The following is a 16,471-nucleotide window of genomic DNA, read 5'->3' on the forward strand; positions in this document are numbered from 1 at the left end:
ATGAGTAGAGCTCTTTTAAAAAACAAACAGCAATTTATAAGAAAAATACAAATAATCATATATTATATATTTACTGTCGGGCGGAAAGCTTGACATACAATATACTGTATGTATTCATAGTAACACTGTAAAGGTATAATCTAGTCAGAATATGGCACATGCATGGGCCTACCTATTTTCTGGGTGAATGTGGAGCCCTCTGGTAAAGTTCTCAGTTGTTCTGTAGCTTCTGTTCAGGACAGGTGTGTGTGTGTGTGTTGACCTTCATGCTTCCCTCAGTATTTATTCACTCTCCAAAATAATCAACATCTGATAAGATGTCTCCACAGACCACCGCCTCCTCATGTGACTAAACTTAACAATAAAACCCCTAAACAAAGTTTATGAAAATAAAGAAATGTGTAGGTGGAGACTTTCTTCCGAACACTGAAATAAGTTTGAAATAACTTATTGTTGACTGGTTCACTAGTCTGTGATTTGATTTGATTTGATTGATTTACTTAGCACAAATTGTAAAAGCAATATAAAAAACAGTATACAAAATATAAAAAGGAAAAGTGCCAGGAGGAGGCAAGAAGCCCAAAGGGCTCATACGAGGTCTCCTTTTTAGCATCATTGTAAAATCGCACCACTGTACTATTTGCAAACTATGTTAATAAAATATTCAATACATTTTTTTTAAATCAGTTTGTCCTCTCTTGCAATTGGCCTCCAATGCGCTAGGCGGCAGCATAACCTAGTCAGTCAAAGGAATACGAACTGTCTTTCCGTTAAACCCAGATTTACGAAAACAGCAGACCTATAAGCCCAAAATGCGTCACATTGGTGGCAAGTTGTGGGCTTGTAGGTCGGATATTTTGGCACGCGGCACCGTTGTGCAACGAAGTATACTTCGGGTTTACAGTGACCAGTGTTGCCATGTCCGCTTATTATAAGCGACCTTGGGCTTATTTTTCTGTAAAGTTGCTTGTAAATATTGAGTAGTTGCGGGTTTGCAGTTTTTTGGGGCTTGTTTCTAAAGTGTATTTGCTTATTCGGGATTCTTTGTTTCCTAATGTTGTTTAACCAGTGGTTCTCAAACATTTTCATGTCAAGGACCGATGACCCCCAAATTAATATAACATATTTTGTGCCAGTGAGACCCCCCATAATAATGAAAATATTAAAATGCGAAAGATAAAGAAACAGAAAATAGCAGATTTACAAGCTCACAACGCGTCACATCGCGACGTGTTGTGAGCTTGTGGATCTGCTATTTTCAAATAGCAGCGCTTATGTTTTCTTTTGTCTTTTGGGCTTGTGTTTTCATATAATTGGTTGCTTATTTCTCTCGCAGAATCTGGCAACACTGACCCGGATGTATTAAACCAAGGCGCGGCGCCTCATTCAAAATAATCAGCGTTTTTTCTCCCCCAGACTGTCAGACAGATGCTGTAGCAGGAGTGAATTGAAAACGAAACATTTAGTTGACATTTTGACTGTATTTGTTTGACGCAAAGATGGACCCCACGTCTCGCTTCTTCGCTAAACTCCGAAAGGTTGCTGTCAACCTGGAGACACAAAGCGCAGAGCTTCAGAGAGCTTATGACACCCGCAACGACGAGGATGACGACGGTGAGTGACATGGTATAAACAACAACATGAACATGATCAGTGGTGGGAAAAGTACTCGCATGTTTTACTTAAGTAAAAGTATCAATACGTGCAATGTAGAAGTACCCTGTTACAAGTGAAATGTCGGAATTCAAAATGTACTTGAGATAAAAGTACAAAAGTATTGGTATCCAACTCCAAATGTACTTAAAGGACAACTTCACCACTTTTCAACATATCTTCATATAATAGGTCCTCACTAATGCTCATGATAAAATGATACAATTTTTTTCTACTTGGTCTGTGTCTCATAGGAGGGCTGTGGACAGTCCAGAAACCCGTCTACCAGTGACATCATCGTTAGGCAGGATTTCCCCCCCCAAAAAGATAACAATTTTTAAATTCAGATTTTTATTAAGGCGAGAACAATGGGATCTATTATTGCATTGCAACTTTCCAGGAATAGAAAGCCTGTAGTTTCTATTAGCTTGGATTTCCCATCGTTGATGTCACTGGTAGACGGGTTTCTGAACTGTCTACAGCCCTCCTCTGAGACACAGACTGATTAGAAAAAAATTGTACCATTTTATCATGAGCATTAGTGAGGACCTCAGAGATGCTCATAGGCCTGCGTCCTGCGTCTCTGACGCACCATATTGAAAAAGGACGCATTTATGGCACCGTCTTGCGTCCATGGGACGCACTACAATTTAGCGGAAATTACCGCGGATTTGAAGGCCATCCGTGGATTTCAAAGCCGTCCGCGGATTACAAGGCATAGTGCAGAAAACAAGAAAAATCTCGGTAAAACACCGCCGTATGGAGAAGTATTCTCTCTCTGTCTCAGGGCAGTGCGAGTGCTGCTAGAGGGAGAGAGTCAGAGTGCTGCGCAACTTACAGCTCAACTTCAAAGCAAGTTAACGATGGCTCGTTGACCCCAATTTGACCACTAGGCAATCAACATTGAACAGCACTAATTAATGGCAGCTGTGATTCTTGTGTCTTTCCGTGCAGCCAGATATCAAATAATTCCCTGTAGAGCAGGGGTCTTCAGTGTTTTCAGGCCAAGGACCCCCTAGTTGAGAGAGAGATGAAGCAGGGACCCCCTCTATATTGTATAAAATTGTGTTTCAGATAAACTTTTGCTGCTCTTTTTTCCCTTTACACACCTATAACTCCAAAAATAGCCGATCTACAAGCTCACAAGTGTGAGCTTGTAGATCTGCTATTTTTGGCTAAAGTTCTCCTCAGAAAAGGGATACTAGGATTCAAGTGGTTAATGTAAAAAAAAAAATCAAGTACTACAAGTACTAGTTGTCGGATTTGGAATTGTGTACTTTTCTTTCAGATACATGTACATGAATATAACCATATAAGATGAAACACGAGTTAAACGCTGTGCATTTTTGTGGGACCCATAAAATGTCCCTGGGACCCATCTAAAAGACCACCCTTGCATCCCAGGACCCATTACATTGAAAACCTAGCAACATCACTGGGACCTATTATATGAAGATATGTTGAAAAGTGGTGAAGTCGTCCTTTAAAGTACCAAAAGTAAATGTTTTAAAATAGCAGATCTACACGCTCACAAGGCGTCACCAATAGCCTAGGTATAAAATACGGCTAAAGTGTTTTAATATTGTATGTTTTACATTGTAATAATTTATATTTGCAAAGTAACCAGTAACTAAAGTTTTCAAATAATTGTAGTGGAGTAAAAGTACAATATTTGCCCCTGAGATGTAGTGGAGTAAAAGTATTGGAAATACTCCAGTAAAGTAAAAGTACCTCAAAATTGTACTCAAGTACAGTACTTGAGTAAATGTACTTTGTTACTTTACACCACTGAACATGATGAATGGAAGGAACATTTGTTTTATTCACAAACTGTTATTTAAAGGCCGGGTAAGTGATATTGTTTTGTTAGAATATGTGTTAAATTGCTTTTATATTCTTATAGTACTCATTGGTATAGTAAGCCTTGGATCAAGACTATCCATCATAGATGTATTTTATCGTTTTTGACATTTGCATAGATGCGAAAGTAAAAGTCAGACTTGATAAAATACATCTAAGATGGTCTTGATCCAAGACTAGTATAACATTTGTTCAGTAACGGGGGGTCTCCCCCGCCCCCTCCAGCTCTTGATTAAACAGAAAATGCATTTTCCAATCAGTAGAGATCTCACACGACAGGATACAGGATGAACAAGTGAAATTGGAAGTGATGACACAAATAAATGAGCAGACATAATTGGAACTGGAACACTATCAAATTGAAGCTGAAAAATGAGTCCTACTTTCTCCTGCTTGGCTAAAGATTTGCCACCCACCTGAAGATGCTACTGAACAAAAGCACTATAGCAATGATTACTCTCGATATATGGTTATTTAACCTTTTAACAAACAACTTTTGTTTTAACACAAAAATATCACGTACCCTACTTTAATTCAGTGGTTCTCAATGTGGGATCCGGGGTCCCCCTAGCGATCCCTGAGGTGGTTCCAGGGGGCCCCAGGAAAACTACTTAACACCTTTTAAACCGAGTATCTACTTATAAAAAGCTCGCTTGTAGATCTATTTTCAAAAGAATCTTGAAAAAATTAGAATGAACACAAATCTTTTATCGGGGGCCATGGCACAAACATAACATAGCCATATACATTACATATCAGTTTGGGGGTCCTTTACATGAAAACGTTTCAGAACCACTGATTAAACTTAAATGTATTTTTGTATTTTTCCCCCAGAAAAGACAGAGAGAGCCACGCGGGCGTGTTATGAGCTGAGCTCTGAAGTTAAGGAATTTAAGGTTGGTAACTACTTCATACAATTTGTTCAGTGACAGGGTCTCTCTCTCCCTCCAGCTCAGAACTCATACAGGATAAACAAATGAAATTGTAACTTGGTGATGACACAAATAAATGGGCAGACATGATTGGAACTGGAACACATAGGCAGGTTAGGGCCCAGAGTATATGGGCCCCTGAGACTACCTCAGGCTGTGTTCCCAACCTTTTCCTTCTTACATCTGACAAAGCTTAAACCTTCCACACTTCAGACACGTTAACCACTTAAGCCATGCTCATGAAGAGTAGCGAAAATGGCCCACTCCACGCATTACTTTTAGAAACATATTTTAGCACTCTTGTTGGTGTGCTTCAGAATGATGTTTCATGTGGGTGTAAAATGTGGGTGGACTACAAAATCAGTCTTGGCTGTCATTCTCCCCCTTTAACCTCACAGCAGCCATTTTGACCTTAAATAGGATAAATGCAAGTGTTTTACTAATGATACTAATTAATTAAGATTGTGTTAATTCAGGTCAAAGGGAGTCATGGAACAGAACCTTAATTGGCAATTCATTAGTAATTAAGTCATTTGCTAATGGCTAATACATTATGCAGATCTCGGACCGTCCAAGTGCAAACGGCCAGACCAGACTTTAAATCTTCTTTTTGGTATTTTGAATCCTATTGCTACTACTATACGTTACTACTCGTTTGTTGTTTACTCTTGTTTTTATTATGTGTACTCCTGAAGCTTAGTCTTTGCTTAGTATCTTTTTCTTATCTGTCCCGTTTCTTACTGTGGTATTTAGCTTACTGTAGCATTTCATCATGATTTGAGTGCATGGGGATCTCATTTTAAATAAGCCACTGCTTTTTTGAGCGATCCAGTTTAGAGGACCTTGTATTGTGAATTGTACTTCCATGTACTGTTTCCATGTCTTTCTAAATAAAGTATTCAATCAATCAATCAATGGTGATGCAGTATAGCAACTGAATTTCCTTCATGGGATCAATGTGTCTACCCTACTGTTTCATGTCAATCTGGAGGAATTGAGAAAAAGTTTTATTGTGTAAAAGTGAAACTTGGGAATTCATCCAGATATCTTATTTGGTTATCTGTTGCACCTTACCAACACTGTACAGCCAAGTCCCTAAAATAGCTGATATTTCATAAATTACATGATGGAATCATGGAATAGGGCATAGCAGTGGTGGCCATTTTGTGGTTTCCCTCAAAAAAAGGCCATTCATTTTTCCCATAGAGATTTCCAAAAATATGTATATCAATTATTTTAAGCTTAGAATCAAGCCATCGAGGCTCCTGGTGAACCATGACCATAACACATTTGATTTTGTGCATATTTGTTTGTTTCGTTTTTTGAAAACCGCAAAACAAACGGTATGTATTAAATGTTTCTCACGATTCACCAGGAGCCTGGATGGCTTGATTCTAGGTTTAAAATAATTGATCTAAATATATAGTCTTATAAATAGTCTTTTTTTTTTGTGGAACCACAAAATGGCCACCACTGCTATGCCCTATACATGGATTGTATGGAATATCACCAATGGCTTCTAATAATCCATTATTATCATGTTTTTTACCAGCCATTCTGGGCTTATCTCTCCATCCATCAGGCTCAATAAAGTCATTACATACTACCAAAGAAATGCATAACCCATAAACACAACGAGCAAGAAGATTATAATCTTAATTAGTTTGGTGACAATCATGATTTATGGGCACAATTAAAATATTAAGCAAAATCTGACAGGCCTACATGATTAATGGGCACAATTAAAATATTAAGCAAAATAATCTGCCAGCCCTGCCTCTAGTGCGTCAAGAAACAGACTTTAACCAGTTGAACGGTGAACGCTAGCGACCCTATTCTATGGCAAACGGTGTGACGTACGTCTTTCTTGATACAGCCCTGGGTGACCCTGGTCAACTAAGTGTTTAACGTTCAACTGTTCCAACATGAATTGCATTACAGTAAGTGAACCACAGTGCCATGATCACATGTTTTCATACAGTCTCAGGTGCAGGCTGACCTGAAGCAACAGAGGCAGCGGGTGACGGAAGTGGACCGGTTCCTTGATGCATGCATGGTGATGAAACGGAAAGTTGGCGAAGACATGGATACGATTAGAAAACATAGTGAGAAGTACGGCTACCAGGCTCCCCAAAACCGGCAGAAAACACTAAGTAAGTAAAGGAGGGTAGCTGGTGGGATTTCTTGGTGAAGGTGAAGTATGCAGAGATGTCATGTCACAGACAACTTTCTTGTGTCCCAATTTTGGACATGCCATTATAGGCAAAGTAATGAAAAAAAAAGAAGGCAAATCTACTAACTGAATTGTGAGCTTGTAGAGTAGATTTTTTTTAAATGGGGCTGAACCACTATTTGTCACTATACCTTTCAAGATGGGAACCCCTTTTGGGGTTCCTGTTGCTATGCAACATACATTTTTTTGTAATTTTTCAATACATATCAAGTTTTTCAGAAAACTTGGGTCAGGATTTAGAAGCCGTTTTTAGAATCGGCCTCAGGTCTAAATGGGTTAAGTGGTTAAAGAGGGAGATCTGCACCAAGAAAATGAGATGGACAGTCATTTTTACTGCAAAACCTTTTTCCTAGTGTGGTATATGTGGCACTGCTTGTTATCAAACATTAAGCCTTTTTACTGTAGGGAAGGATTCAACTGTATTGTACCCCCCACCCCTTGTTGTAGAAGCCTGTGATCAGAAGTCAGGCGCCACAAATAAAGGAGGAACAGAGCAGGAGGTGGATGATGAGGAAGCAGGCCGAGGAGCTGAAGATGCACAGAAGGTTGGAGAGGACCCACCCGCTCCGGACCCTCACCCTGCAGCCTGCACGGCAGACCTCCAGCGCACCCCTCAGTTCTCTGACTTCGGCCTGTCGGAGGCCAACCTGAGGAGGAGGATGGTTGAAGGCGCTGCAGACAATTCAGTCGAAGCGGAGCTTCGTGGAGCCGACCGGGGCGGAGCCGCAGCCGCCGCCTCCTCTGGGTATTTGCGCACCCCTCAGTTCTCCGACTTTGGCCTGTCGGAGCTGGACCTCAGGAAGAGACTTCAGGGGCCCGACGTCACCGCCCCCTTACCGTTCTCTCCACTCTCCATGTACATGCCCAGTGCCACACCCAAGACGCCCAAGTGCACGCTGCAGATGGACGACGAGCTGCACTCGCCCCAGGCACCGTACTTCGGCGCGTATGAACACACCATGTGTCTGAACAATGACTTCACCATGGATCTGCAGAGGAAAGGGGTTGAGCTTCTGGCTGCTCAGAGGTAAGCTTGTCAGTGGAGGAAATCTAAGGAAATGTGACCCCGCCATATCTCTAAAATACTAACTGGGATATTTTCTCAAATTTGGGGTGCAGTACTTGAGCTGCATGAAAACATTATTGAGCTATTGTTAATTACTTTTTTTTAATAACCAGGAGTTGCCCCTAGAGTTCAATGACAAGATGTGACAATGAGTTGCGCTTATTTTGCTGCCTAGTGTGTATTATGGAAGTGACAATAAAACTGATTCTGAAGATATCAACAAAGTACGACAGTATAAGGTCCACTGAGATTAAGACTAAATGTATAACTTTAACCTTGCGTGTCAAATAATGATGTGTAAATGATGACAAAGAAACACAAAATGTGTTTTAAAAATGGTCTACTGAGGCATATTTGTGCTTCACTAAACACATTTCAAGCTAAGTTTTCATTTCTTTATCCTCTATGCAGTAAAAAATTATCTCAGCCGCAAATATAAGGACAGTTGTTTTTGCTTCCCTTCCCTCTACTTTCTTTGTCACTTCTCCCTCTTTCCTTCTATATATATATATATATATATATATATATATATATATATATATACATATATATATATATAAATATATAAATAAAATCTCATATTCTTATGGTTAAAGTCTGTTTCTTGATGCACTAGAGCCAGGGCTGGCAGATTATTTTGCTTAATATTTTAATTGTGCCCATTAATCATGTAGGGCTGGCAGATGTAAGGGCGACTTTCTGTGTGAAAGGGACATTAGGCCAAATTGATTCTTTGTTGCATGTGAATGCTTTTTTTCATTGCCATATTATTGTGTCGAAAAAAGGATGTAAAATGAGTTCTTCTGTCATGTGCAGCTCAACTGTATCTGCACACCACCCTGGGACTGATGACTTGGCTTCACCTGGTATGACATTGAGATTTACATTGGATCCCTATTAGCTGCCACCAAAGTAGCAGCTACTCTTCCTGGGGTCCACATCTCTTTCTGTACTTCTAGACTTTGGACCATTTTTAGGCAATTTGACACTACTCTTTTCACAGCAGCCATTTTGACAGGTTATTTTGGTTGGCATAAAGAATACTATTGAATTTATAATTCTGTTCAGGATCTGATTGCAATTGAGTGAACAATATTAATTCAAGTAATAATAATATAATATTCTTGTTGTATTTCGTCTATTGTGAGCATTTATTCATGTCTCCATGCAAACTTGGCTGTACAAAGAGTGTTAGAGATGAGTATAACAATATTGTTTTTCACAATTCTGAACTGATTGTCAAGCCTCTTGTATCGATACGTATGCCACTGGCGTCATTCGCGTGTCATTGTAACCCATGTACTAGATAGTTAACACGTCATGAGGCACTAATGCAAACTAATGCATATTTACCATTTGGGACAGACAGTGTTGAACTTGCTCTTGTATTATATATTTTTTTGTTCTCTCCCCTAGATCGAATGTTTCCATCTCCTACCCCGCCCCACCAAGTATATTCTCTCCCACGTATCCGGAACAAAAGAGTGTATGGACTCGCCTCTTCACCTCCACCGGAGGAGACCCCTTTCCTGAATAAGCAGCCCCTGACCATGCCCCTGAAGTCTCCTGAGGTCCCTCAGTTTGAATCGGCCTACCTCAACAGAGCGCTCGGCCGCAAAATGGTATACAGTAAATGATGACGTTAATGGATTTGTATAGAGCTTTTCCAAACAAGGTTACAAAGTGCTTTACAGAACAATGAGAACCATAAGAATTAGACGAGCACATAAAGCGTGTGCATGTGTCTGTAAGCCCACTGGTTGTCAATGTTGGGTTTGGGGACCACCAGGGGTCAAAATGGACCCTTACTGGTCTGTAACTCTGGAGTGTATGACCATTTGGTTCTGTTTTGTACACTCATAGTTCTTGAGGATTTTACAGTGTAGATTGGGGTCCCAGAGCAAAAACTAATTGTATCAAATGGGGAGGGGGGGGGGGTTCCGTGGACTTATGCATTTCGAACTGGCGGTCCTTCAAATTAAAAAGATTGCAAATCACTTAACTACACTATACTGGAGCCCAGTATACACTGTAAAATCCTTTTTGTTTGAATGACCCGTTGTACTTTGGTTCCCAGGGTGAGAAACATACAGGGGCCACCAGCATCCCGGATCTTCCCACGCCTGCCAACCGCACAAAGCCTGGCCAGAGGCCCTGGGAGTACGACGTTCCAGAAATGGCGCTTGACGATGTCGTACACACGCCCGAGACGCCGGAGTGGGATTTTGGTTTGCGGCGCAGTCCACGGCCTGCAGCCACAGTAAGAACGCATCACATCGTAACCCCTATGTAGCTTGTACATCTGCAAGCAACCAAGTAGAGGTCAGGCTATAGGCAGAGTAACAACGACTGGTTACAAGCAGGTAGACTAGAGTCTCTGTCCGACTTGGACATGACACATGGCTTTCAACAGCTGGGTGCTGAGTAGTACCCACTACTAGACCAACTACGGCTGGGCAATATATCGATGTATCAATATCGTGATATGAGACTAGATATGGTATGGGATTTTGGATATGGTAATATCTTGATATTGCAAGTGTTTCAAAAATGTTTGAAAGACGAGATGCATTGTGAGTTTGTAGTTTTCCGCTATAAAAAAAAAGTATTATCGTCACAATAGATTATCAACGTATTTTGCTAAAAGAATTGTGATGATTGATTTTGTCCGTATCGCCTTTGCACCACTGTAAATAGGCATGGTGTTTTTATGACACCGCCGTTCATCGCCACCCAACGTCCACCCACAAGGCAGTTTTAATATAGATAGAAGGATAAGTGTATTTGTAAACTCTTCCCACAGCAAGGCTCTACAGGAGACTAGCCATCTATGAGTGTCTGTCTGTGTCCGGAGCTAATCTTGCAAGCCACTGGACCGATCCGTGCCAAATGCTTGTGCACACTGCCAGTAGGCCATGGAAGTGCCTCCATAAAAATAAATCATGTTTTATACTTTCTGAAATATCTAACTTTAATTTGATAATGGAAGTCAACAGGGCTCTCATTGGGCTGAAACCGTGCCTAAATTTGGAGTCATAGATATGTCATCATAGACAAATGTTGTCCCAAGTTAGTCATGAAGTATGAGGTTCACATTATAGCCACACTGTTCCTGTGTGGATCCTGAGATTTGATCTTTTTTAATTAATCTTAATTATAAATACTGGTTCCACCACAGTAAAATGCTTGTATCAGAAGACTAAGTTAATGTTTGCCCCATAATATAATAGTGAATGTCAATGCAATATGAACGCTTTCAACCACTTGAGTTGTAAAAGGGAACATTTTGCCACCCAAGAAATTGTTGGACCATTTTCTTTTCTGAAATGCCACCCATTTTTGACTTTGTTTCTTTGTTCATTTGTCATTCTTCCCTTCATCCTTCTCTCCTACCTTTCCTCCTTCCGTCCCTGTAGAGGGGTGTTGTAACTGGGCAAACGGAGCCGGTGCTGCCCAGTGTTGCCAGTCTGAAGCTGGACGATCCCATGATGAGCGGCATGAGCCCAAAGATGCCAGACCTCAGCTCTGAAACACTGACCAACATTCAGGTAAGTCTGCCATTTGGCCACATCATTTTATGCAATCATGAACCTTGGTGATTCATTCTTGCATGTAACTTTCCTGTTCTACCCCCAGATTTGAACCACAGTCTCCTCCTGCTCATGTGCGTTGCAAACGTTGCACCATTCTTTTTATAGAGTCTGCCTTTGCAAATGATTTGTGTGCAAACTTAAGGGTTCCATCTATACTGCCATCCACTACCGTGTTCTTTTTTTGGATCAAGCACCTGACTCTAAAAACGTGAAAAGGTTTAACGGTGTGCTGAGTTCAGCAGTTTTTCTTAGCAAGACTTTGCAGTGGCCTTGTTCCGATATAGTTACCTGCATATTAACCTATGAAAAAGTACAGATTTTATGCAAGAAAACAACTCCTGTCTAAAGCTATTCATAAGTTAATCCATATTGGGGGAATAAAAAGAAATGTTCCAATTACCTGAATTTAGTGGGTGTTGTAAATTATATGGTGTTTTCTACAGAAAGGCATTGCACAGATAAAACTATGGAAGCATCAGATTGTTGTTCTTTGTCACATTGTTTTTCTTCAGTTAATCCATTTTATCACTGTCTTTTATACCTTAGCATCTGCTGGCACAATCCAAAACGGTGTTGCCAAACCACAGACCTCCAGGAAAAGAAAACCGGTAAGCTGATCAAACATTTTACAAATGATAAACCACGTTAACCTTGGCATCCCCATTTTGTGCTGATTTCTCAAACGTGTTCACATATCGCGTAAACGGCGACTCTACAAGCTCACAAGACATTGCATCGCGACACGCTGTGAGCTTGTAGATCAGCTATTTTCACTGTTTGTCATACGCCGACAAACGAGTGGTTAATCCCCGCATTGGAATAAGGGTTAACACGAATCAGGGCTGATCTGGGTTAATTAAATGCATGTACAGTATATAAAATGACTATTCTTTGTAGATACTGAAATTAAGGCCATAACTTTAATACATCTCTATGACCTGATCTCATTTAACGAAGACCAGGTCTATCTGTGTGTGTCTTGCTATACTTGTGAGGGCCAAATGTCCCCTCAAGTATTGTAGAATTTGACAAATGGTTGTTTTTATGGTTTAGACATATTTTTAGACTTTTCAGCTTACAGCTGGGAAAATGGTCAGGTTGTGTTTAGGATGACATTTAGAGGTTTTAGGTATTGCTATTTTTGGTGCGCGACACGGTACAACTCAGGATTTAGGGTCAGAGTTAAAAATGGTATTTTTAAAATGACTGTGCTAAAAATGTTGATGTCCTCACAACTAAGTATAGTATTACAAACGTGTGTGTTTGGGCTTGTCTGTAATGTTGTTCCAGATCCAAGGTCATGTTCGAGGTGACGCAGGTTGAGTTCCAGCGCCTGCCCGGCTACCTTCGTCAGATGCCTCTGTCCAGCCTCAACCAGGCCGTTCAAAAGCTCAACGAAGCTGCTGCAGACTCACACGGTTAGTTGGAAGAGCATGGTGAGCTGTTTTCTGCCCAATAAATTGGTTGTGGCAGGGGGGGGGGGGGTGTCAATGGATCCTTACGGGTCTGTAACTCTGAGAATTACTTGTGTCTTACAGGTCCATTTGGTTCGATTTGTACACTCTCAGAGTTATGGGGGTCCTTGAAATTAAAAAGATTTTAGAACCACTGATCTAGGAATAAATAAAAACTCCATTAATAATTGTTAATGTGCAACTACACAAGTTATTAAAATTATAATGCAAATGGGAAGAGTATAAAACAGTCGTGCAACATCAACTGAAGCAATCAAAATATTACTTTAAATGAAATGTCATGTGATAAATTATGTGGTATCGGAATAGCATAAGACTGTCTTTCTCGCCGATACCTGCATTTTAGGCAGTATCGGCAGCTTTTCCGATACTGGTATCGGAACAACTCTACTGTCCATTAAATGCATTTAGATTTCCCCAGATGCGTCAGTAGGCAGATATCTCTGATCTTCTGGCTATACCAGACTAGGTGGATGTGGTTCCAGGGACTGGGGAGTCTATCACCAGGAGGCTCTGCTTGATTTCGCTGATAGATGAGGAAGGTGTATGTGTGGGTCCTGAGACTGGGGGTCTTCAGGGCAATTCAGACCGTTGCAATTTGTCACTGTAATGCTTAAATGTGTGCTCCGTCATATGATGGTGTGGCGTGCCGAAAATAGCAGACCTACAAGTTCACAACGCAAGTATGAATCGGGCTTAAACCGGTTTCCTCTCCTTGTGAATCTTCAGTCTGAACTAGGCTTTAGGTGGGTGTAACCACTACACTATCTTCTATTTTCCACAGACAGGCCACCCCATTCTCTGTAAGACAGAGACCGATTAGTTGGTGAGAGGGAGACACGGGGACAGTGGCTCCAGGGACATGAGTCATTTATCAAGAGAATGTTGTCCAAGGACAGATGCTCTTTTACAGCAACAGCTGGCTGCACACTCACAAAATTACACACATTCGTGTAATGCCATTAAGTGAAGTGGCTTTTGTCCAAAGCGCTTTGGTATGGACGGGTCTGACTGGGAAAAGAACCCCTAACCATGGCAGCATTAGTGCCAGGCTCTAATCTGTGACCCATACAGGGATGCTGTTTATTGTCCCATTTGCATGGTTTCGTCCAGTCCTCCCTGCATACTGTGTGTAATTGGCAATTTGTCACTGTCCACTGGCAACGCTGGCAATCTAAATGTGTCAGACGGACCATGAAAGCTGAATACATAGTATCTTTTCCAATGTGTTTTATTCAATGCGTTACTTGAAAAGGATCCAGCTTAAGTGGCAACATAAGATTAACCTAAGAGTAATTTGACACCCAGGGCTGCGTTACACTGTATCAACCACATTCAAACGCTTTAATGTATGCCAACGATTCCCAAAATGTGGACCTGGGCCCACTGAGGATATTGCAAGTGGGCTTCCAAATGATTGGCAAAACATTACGATTTTATCATGGTGTTTTTTTTTCTTTCTTTGAACAATTAGTTTTCATTGCAATACTGATGAATGGAAACCTGTGGGCCGCGAACACTTTCAAGATTTTCAAGTGGGCAATGGGCACTGACTCAGAAAAGGTTGGGAACCGCTGCAGTATGCAGTTGACAATTCTTTGAGCAATACACTTGACAGCCATTTGTCATTCAGCAGTCCTTGAAGTTGGGCCTGGCTTGAACCTGGGCTGGAAGTGAAATATACAGTGCATTGTCTGGCGTGTCACTTTGTAAAAGATACATCATCTCAAGTGACGGCGCAATTTCACCTCGGGAGTTGGCTTACAACAAGAATGTCACGACAAAAGACGAGTCCAGCACTCGTCTTGTCTGGGGCTGATCCCCATTTTGGAAAGTCTTAGACCACAGATGGCTGACGTTTTTTTGACCAATATATTGTAAAGAAAAGTGCCAAATTTTGAAATAAATTTGAAAAACTTAAAAAAAGATTTGATTAAGTTGCTATTTTTTGAGAACATTAACTTGTAAGCAAACGAATATATTATAAACACAAATCACTTTTGGATAGATACAAATTTTAAATGATAATGTTAATGTGCCCAATTATTAACACCTTTGTTTGAAATCAGTTGTGATTTGATTGTATTATGAGTTGCATATTGTTATACATCTTGTATATTATATAGTATCGCTGTCAGGAAAAAATAACCTGTGTTCCAATGTAGTTAATAGTCAAAAGCTCCCGACTAACCACTTTCACTTTAAAACGTTTTCAAATAATGGACTCAGACCGACTTAACCACTTTAATTTTAAAACCTTTTCAAATGATTGCAAAAATAGCAGACCTACAAGCTAACCGCGTGTCACCATGAGCTTGTAGATCAGCTGTTTTCGCTACGTTTGCGTGATCTATACACACATTCCTTGTATATCTTTAGGCCTGACGGCAACAACATAAGTTTGTTGCACCGTTATCAGTGGAGAGAGATAGGACGTTGTGTATGTGCTCAACAGTTTTCTCCACAAGCCATTCAGTCTGATCATAATCCATGTCATTGTTGGTCTTTGGTGCCCTCTGCAGATGAAAATGAGGAGTTCAGCATGTCGGACCTGAAGAGGATGGCAGGTTTAGACACTGTGAGCAAGGCTCCAGTCTACTTCCTCTGCCTCACAGAGCTCAACAGACTCAGGCAGGTCCGAGGTGTGGGGATGAACTCGGAATACAGGCTGATCACCAAATGAACACCTGACTGCGTCTTGAACGATTGTTATGTGGTGTTGTTCATTCATTCTTGTTGACAATAAATGATGTTTAGCATGTTTAATTGCAATGTTTAAAAGTTATACTTATTTAATAAAGGATTTAATTGCATCAGAGTGCCTCTGTTGCTTTTTTTACTTCCACCCTATACCACGGACTTTGTTACAAGTGAGCTGTACAGTCCCTGTCTTTTTATTATTCCATTATATAACCATCAACCGTGCCCTTGAACAGCAACTTATTTGCTTACTTGGAACGGTAACAATACTATTTACAATCTTTCTTCAAAGTTATGCTTTAATTTTTTTTCTTTGTTTTTACATTTTTTCATGTTTGCAGCTCAAGGAGTAAAGGGGTTTCAAGGAAGGGGGGGTACACAAAAAAGCCAAAGTCTAGATCTATAAATCTAACTCCCATTTACAGGTACTGTTCCCATGCTTGATTTATTAATTGCATGGCTATAGACAGTTCTTGCACTATTACGAATTAAAGTAAATTTTTCTAGTACTATATCTTATAAGGCCACAAAACATTTTCCCACTTTTAGCTGTAACTCATGTTTTCTGACAAACTCCAGATGTGGTTCTCCCTTTCCACCCTCTCATAGGTGCCGGAGTAATAAAGACACAAATGTAACTCCATACCAGAGCCCCTTTTCCCCCCACCCTTTTTCAATAGGTACAGGTACATGTGGAGAGAGACGGTGGCCTAACCACTTTCCCATCGCAGTGGTTCTTTAAGTGGGGTCCATCTGGGTACCCCCGCGGCCCTTTAGGGGTTTTCAGCGGGTCCCTAGCAAAAATAGGAACATTTCCACTTATTTCATCAGCTATAGAAGTTCAATGTAAGTGACATAATCATAGGTTTCATTCTCTTCAATGTCATCTCACCAACCACAGTTTTAAAATTCTGTGTAAAGGCTAATCTAACAAATCTTTAGTTATGGGCATCCCTGGC

General features: G+C 40.6%; 1 protein-coding gene across 3 annotated transcripts; it reads left to right on the top strand.

Annotated features, from left to right (window-relative positions):
• Positions 1-1,385: 1,385 nt before the first annotated feature.
• On the top strand, positions 1,386-15,599 carry ska3 (spindle and kinetochore associated complex subunit 3). Of its 3 annotated transcripts, none has more exons than XM_084085466.1 (11): positions 1,386-1,614; positions 4,348-4,409; positions 6,427-6,598; positions 7,126-7,705; positions 8,561-8,610; positions 9,161-9,366; positions 9,822-10,004; positions 11,161-11,292; positions 11,884-11,945; positions 12,628-12,773; positions 15,335-15,461. In XM_084085466.1, exons 1-10 carry the CDS (start codon positions 1,500-1,502, stop codon positions 12,758-12,760), a joined length of 1,695 nt encoding a protein of 564 aa, XP_083941592.1. In that variant the 5' UTR covers positions 1,386-1,499; the 3' UTR covers positions 12,761-12,773; positions 15,335-15,461. The 3 variants fall into 3 exon arrangements, with proteins under 3 accessions (XP_083941592.1, XP_083941590.1, XP_083941591.1); XM_084085464.1 differs by having other exon boundaries at positions 1,388-1,614; positions 12,628-12,755; positions 15,335-15,599; XM_084085465.1 differs by having other exon boundaries at positions 1,388-1,614; positions 7,129-7,705; positions 12,628-12,755; positions 15,335-15,599.
• Positions 15,600-16,471: the final 872 nt, after the last annotated feature.

The sequence above is a fragment of the Gymnoscopelus microlampas genome, assembly GCF_963454915.1.
Source record: "Gymnoscopelus microlampas genome assembly, chromosome: 17".
Taxonomy (NCBI): Eukaryota; Metazoa; Chordata; class Actinopteri; order Myctophiformes; family Myctophidae; genus Gymnoscopelus; species Gymnoscopelus microlampas.